This window comes from Nicotiana attenuata, chromosome 5, assembly GCF_001879085.1.
Source record: "Nicotiana attenuata strain UT chromosome 5, NIATTr2, whole genome shotgun sequence".
In the NCBI taxonomy this organism is placed as follows: domain Eukaryota; kingdom Viridiplantae; phylum Streptophyta; class Magnoliopsida; order Solanales; family Solanaceae; genus Nicotiana; species Nicotiana attenuata.
The window spans coordinates 27,221,287-27,226,602 of record NC_031993.1 but is presented as its reverse complement, the minus strand read 5'-3'; the positions used below and the strand labels follow the sequence as shown (position 1 = coordinate 27,226,602).

General features: G+C 39.6%; 2 protein-coding genes across 3 annotated transcripts; both read left to right on the top strand.

The window, feature by feature from the left end:
* Positions 1,181–3,604, top strand: LOC109226075 (squamosa promoter-binding-like protein 3). The gene is made up of 3 exons (XM_019390878.1): positions 1,181–1,378; positions 2,594–3,192; positions 3,430–3,604. The coding sequence occupies exons 1-3, from the start codon at positions 1,181–1,183 to the stop codon at positions 3,602–3,604; spliced, it is 972 nt and encodes a 323-aa protein (XP_019246423.1).
* On the top strand, positions 4,078–5,064 carry LOC109226335. Of its 2 annotated transcripts, XR_002068034.1 has the most exons (3): positions 4,078–4,172; positions 4,413–4,689; positions 4,791–5,064. XR_002068034.1 is itself a non-coding variant. In XM_019391120.1 (2 exons), the coding sequence occupies exons 1-2, from the start codon at positions 4,136–4,138 to the stop codon at positions 4,679–4,681; spliced, it is 306 nt and encodes a 101-aa protein (XP_019246665.1). In that variant the 5' UTR covers positions 4,078–4,135; the 3' UTR covers positions 4,682–5,064. The 2 variants fall into 2 exon arrangements, 1 of the variants encoding a protein (XP_019246665.1); XM_019391120.1 differs by having other exon boundaries at positions 4,413–5,064.

The following is a 5,316-nucleotide window of genomic DNA, read 5'->3' as shown; positions in this document are numbered from 1 at the left end:
CGTCTTCCACGTGCATCCGCCAACAAATCTTTGCATCGTCCACCAAGTACATAATCGTAATGGTGACCTTATCTTCATCTCGCACATAGGCAGCCTGGAAGTACTGCTCCATATCCCGCGGGAAATTTTTGGTTTCTTGGCACTTTTTAAACCATTAAACTCTTTAGGCTCAGGAATTTTGACCTTGGTACGATTTGCCCCACGCTGGACATCATCATTGCCAACAGCACAATGCAGCAACCCATGTTCTGCTTTCAGATATGTGCACTCTTGGCTCAACCTGCTCATCTCTGCCTCAAGATAGGCAAGACGAGTCACAATAGTCAGAAATTAATCACCATCAATAGTTTCGGTGAGTGCCTCCATTGCAGCAACTTTTTCCCTCAGTTCTGCATTGCCACCAGCCATCTTTCACGAAATTCAACCACTAAACATCATATCTTCACCCCAATCCAGCCACGCTTTGATACCAGTTGTCACACGGATGATTTATGTCACTCGAATTCTTCCCGAGGTTCACCACTGCACGACAGTCAAGCCCAGCCTTGACTTCAGCCTTCCAACACTTAGAATAATTTTAGGAACGTTTTGGACTTAGAATGATTTAGGCAGCAAGTAAAGTAAGTAAAGGCACACACAAATTTACAGAAATTTCTTCCCAACTCGTATTAATATGTGAATAAAAGAATACAAAGAAGCCAACCCTATGGCCAAGAACAAAGAACTCCCTAGTTCCCTGCCCCAAAACGAATTTCCCACCCTTAGGAATTACACTTAGACATTTTTGGCTAACACTTGCCACAAGACTAAGTTTTCTGCCCATTTGGGATAGCCTTGTGCACATATTTATAGTGTAGGCTGCCCAATTACACTTGACAACATTTTAGACAATCAGTTGAAGCCCCAAATAATGAGCAAACATAGGGAACATTCTAAAAACATGTATCACTAAGTCATACAATCATCCATTATCTAAAAATGTACCTCCACTTAGCCCCATGATCAGTCATGCCTGAATGGGACAGTTGTAACCGCTCAACCGCCCTGCATGTGCACTGTATGTGCTTGTTTTGGCCAGCTGCTGAACGCCCAAGGCTGGCATTGCGCCCAGCCTTGCCCTTTGACACTTCTCCGCCCCAATGTCATGATCATAGCTTGCCGCCCATTGACTTAGCCGCACATGCCCATTGCCACAGCTGCCCGCCTATGTCAAGTCGCCCTCAACTTGATCAAATCTGCCCACATTAATGTCATTGCTTGTCCCGCATTGCCTATCCTTGTCTTGCACTGTCTTGGCCCCTACTTTGACATGGCTTTGCCTTGTCATTGTTATGCCAACCCGCACGTCCATGTGAAATGCGCCTTGCCTCCGTTCAAGGTGCGTTTGTCAATCCCGCATAGTCCATCATGTCGAGCTGCCCGTCATGATGCCCAACTTTTTTTATTGCGTGCCAAGGCCATCATGAAAATCCTTGTCACAACCGACACACCTGCAGAAGAACTTTGTCAAGGGGCTAACAGGAGGGACTGTAGGTTTTAATATAAATCTATAACCGTACCGATAATTAGGGTAGATTTTTAATTTTAATTTTTGAATATTTAATCTTCTATAGACTTTATTCTTGAATCGCAGCTTGGTTAATATCTTTCCACTCGTATTTTCTTTATATTTGCTTAGTTTGTTTTACGCTGATGTAGAATAGTTGATGGATTTATATTCTAGCCATCTTTCATATTTTCTTAATTCATCACCTTTAAATTGTAAAAATCTCTAGAGAATTTTGCTAATTCCTATAAAAGTAGGTATGTTATTGCATTCCACTTTTACTAGTGACTTTTACATGACATTTAAAAAAGGTTACCGAATATTTATCGAACCGTACTGATACCGAAGAGAAACCGATATGATTAGAACGGTTTCGAAAAGTCTAATTTTGATTATACATAATAGAATAACCGAAAAATTGATATGGTACAAATTTTATAAAATAACCGCCGAACGGAACCTTTGACACCCCTAGCGACAGGATTAAACCATGCACCAACTGAAGATAACTTGATATTACGTGCCAACTTTGGTCGAAAGGGGGATAGAGGAGATGGAACTTTTTCCCGTAGATGTGAACTTGGTGGGCAATTCAAGGAGAGTCCAGCCTGTAGATTTAAAACAGTTTCCTTTTAACATCTTATGTGGGGGACCTTTTAAATGTATTTGCTGAATCTATTCTGTCTTCACCAAAATATACAGAAGAGTTCCACATGGAGATTCTGACAACAGCTTGAATTGCATATATTTCGTGATGAACTTGAGAGAGATTAGTGGGTGAAAGTAGTAATTGTGCTGACAGCGTTGTACATATAGTCTGTTGTTTAGTTAATTACTGCATTCATATGCATCTCTGTTGTGTTTGAATGAAGCAAAGCCTACGTCTTTAATTTGCCTCCTAATAAGGGCGCTAATTAAAAGCATTTACCTACCCTTTTACATTTCTGCTTAAATATAGGCTTCTCCCATAAGACGGGGCAATTCTTTTTGGCACAGTTATTTTGGAACTTCCCATTTTCAGTCCTTTTTTTTTTTTTTTGGGCTCAGATTTGTCACTGTGTCATGGACTGGAACTTGAAGAGTCACCAATTGGAATGGGGCTGGGATAATAATATAAGCATTTGCAGTTGCTCGGGATTGGAGTTTTGTAGGCATGCAGAAACTTTCATCAATGAAAAGGAAGTAAATAAAGCTGAAAATATCAAGCATATATATTCTCTAGATGGTGTCTCTAGCTATAGTTTGGACCATGGCTCTTCTGTCAAATCTTCAGCTGAAGAAAGTAATTATGGGATAGTTGGTTCTGTGCCAGGTTTTGTAAGCGTGGAGAGAAAAGAGAAATATTCTACTTCTGGAACTTGTACAAGACCTGGTGGATCGTCAATTGGCTTAAATCTGTACCCTGCTAACAATGAGACTGTTACTTCTAATTGTCCTGTACTTCCTTTGTCATCTACGACAGCAAAGCGATGTAGGGGTTCTTATCATCTAATGCAGAATCCCTACTGCCAAGTTGAAGGATGTAATCTTGACCTTACATCAGCTAAAGAGTACCATCGGCGTCATAGAATCTGTGAAGCCCATTCTAAAAGCCGAATGGTCATTGTGGCTGGGATGGAGCGCCGTTTTTGCCAACAGTGTAGCAGGCAAGTTAATTTCTGTGTGCTGTTTATTGTTAGTTTTAGCACTTCTATCCAAACACATAACTATTTATTTATAAAATCAGTTTTATGTTCTCCATGATCATCAGCTATTCTAAATCATTTAAACCAAACGGGCTCTAAGTTTATTCTGCTGTATATCATCTCATCACTTCTTATTACTCTCTAGTACATTGTGCTAAGAGATTAATTTAAGAAATAACTTTTTGGTTGATTTTGAAGGTTCCATGAGTTGTCCGAGTTTGATGATAACAAACGAAGCTGTCGAAGGAAGCTCTCTGACCACAATGCTAGGCGTCGTCGGTCACAACCAGAGGCAAATCACTCTAGTTCAACAGGCACGACCTTCTTCGTTTCATGGTGCCTTTCAACTGCTCTCTGTTGTCACTTTGTCTAAGATGTTTGCATATATACGTACGCACATGGTCCTCATGTAAAAAGAAAGGCAATCTGGTGCAGTAAACTTCGGCTATATTGTATGAGTCTGGGAAGGGTCGTACCACACTGAATCTATTAGACGAAGTCTTACTTGCTTAAATATCTAAAAGAGGCAGATTCCACGGCTTGAACCCTGATCACACAATGGAACTCCTCCTGTTGTGTCAAGTCTCCCCGTCCCCGTTCTTCATGTGCTATTTCAATGGTTTTCTGTCCTAAAAGTTAAAACATGCCATTATTAACTATCTGTTAAAAAGTAGTTTTCTGTGTCCCTAAAAGTACATTTTAGATTTATCTTTACTTTGACAGGGCAATTCTTGCTTGCTGCTACTCTTTCCTTTGTCCTTAAGATATGATAGATTTGCTGTTCGATAACTTGTTTTATATCTAAATTCATACATATCAATAAGTGTCTGCCTCAATCTGAACAGACCGACAATCACGTACTAGTGGTTCTTTATGTGGATCATCTTCGTCCACTTCAAATTCAATGGGGAAAAGCTCTTTCCGCCCTAAGAATATACAAGGTATTGATTCTCTGATTCTTGAAATACTTATATGAGCATAAAGAACTGTCTATGAAACATAGGTCATAGGATGTTTGGACCAAGAGTTGTTACATGAATTCGCCAGAGAAATAATTGGTTAATTTCCAAAAGTATGAACATAAAATGTGAACATTCCATTTTTCAGTGACATTTCAAACACTATCTGTTATCACTTCTAATATGGCTATTTGCTCCCAACTTCCATGTTAATTGTTTCAGGTTTAAATACATCTACAAGTGATTATAAGTTGGATGTTGCATCCAATCTTCCACGACGTGCTCATTCTCTTCTGTCAAGAAACTCTTTTGGTTTGGATGATCCTACACATACTTCCATGGAGCAGCTTATAATGCCTGCAAGTGTCGGTGAATCACAGCCGTTTGTGCCCTCTGTAACACCAAACTGGCAGCAAGTTTCATCAGAACATTTTCCGGCAGATCATCAAGTGCCTTTCTACTCCCCACATTGCTTCAACGGATCTGCCTGATATGACATGTATGCAGCAGCTCTTCCAAGAGTTTTTAACAGTTTGGCACATTCTTTTTCATGCCAAATAACTCATACTAATAATGCTATCTCTTTCTGGTGGAGCACAGATGTGGTAACCTTCTCTTTGTGGTCAAATAGTAAGGCAAACATGGCAAAGCATGAAGTAAAGACAGAGTACTTGAACCGCATGAAGTCTCTTTGCCGCTTAAAATAAGTAGTTTCATAGCACATTGTTTCGTACGTTTTCTAGGATCAGATATTAGCACCATCACAAGTCATTGTTGACTTCCAATTGACTGAGAGTTGGAATTAGCGTGCCAAACTCATTGTAGATGTTGTCTTTTTATTTGAAGTTTGTAGAACAAGGATGAGTCCGTGAGGCACAAGCGACAATTCTCCTTAATGACAAACCAACCTGCTATCTAAAATCTCCAAAACTACTATTATGAGTAAGTGCAGTAGAGTATTTTGTTTTTTCCTAAGTACCGTTACTTGAGTATTTCAGATCATGCACAATCCTCTTATCCTCAGATGGAAGGCAGGTCTAATGATCAGTATCTCTTTAAATATTGAACAACAGCATTTGACACGAAATTTGACTCATTGAATCTTGATCTAGTGTCTTAAAAAAAA

What these genes read in the sequence shown, in the direction of transcription:
- LOC109226075 (XM_019390878.1), top strand. Translation starts at nt 1,181, where the DNA reads ATGCCCATTGCCACAGCTGCCCGCCTATGTCAAGTCGCCCTCAACTTG. An exon ending in GCGCCTTGCCTCCGTTCAAG is followed by an intron (nt 1,379 to 2,593) that starts GTGCGTTTGTCA and finishes TTTTGGGCTCAG; the next exon opens with ATTTGTCACTGTGTCATGGA. An exon ending in TTTTGCCAACAGTGTAGCAG is followed by an intron (nt 3,193 to 3,429) that starts GCAAGTTAATTT and finishes TTGATTTTGAAG; the next exon opens with GTTCCATGAGTTGTCCGAGT.
- LOC109226335 (XM_019391120.1), top strand. Translation starts at nt 4,136, where the DNA reads ATGGGGAAAAGCTCTTTCCGCCCTAAGAATATACAAG. An exon ending in CCGCCCTAAGAATATACAAG is followed by an intron (nt 4,173 to 4,412) that starts GTATTGATTCTC and finishes TAATTGTTTCAG; the next exon opens with GTTTAAATACATCTACAAGT.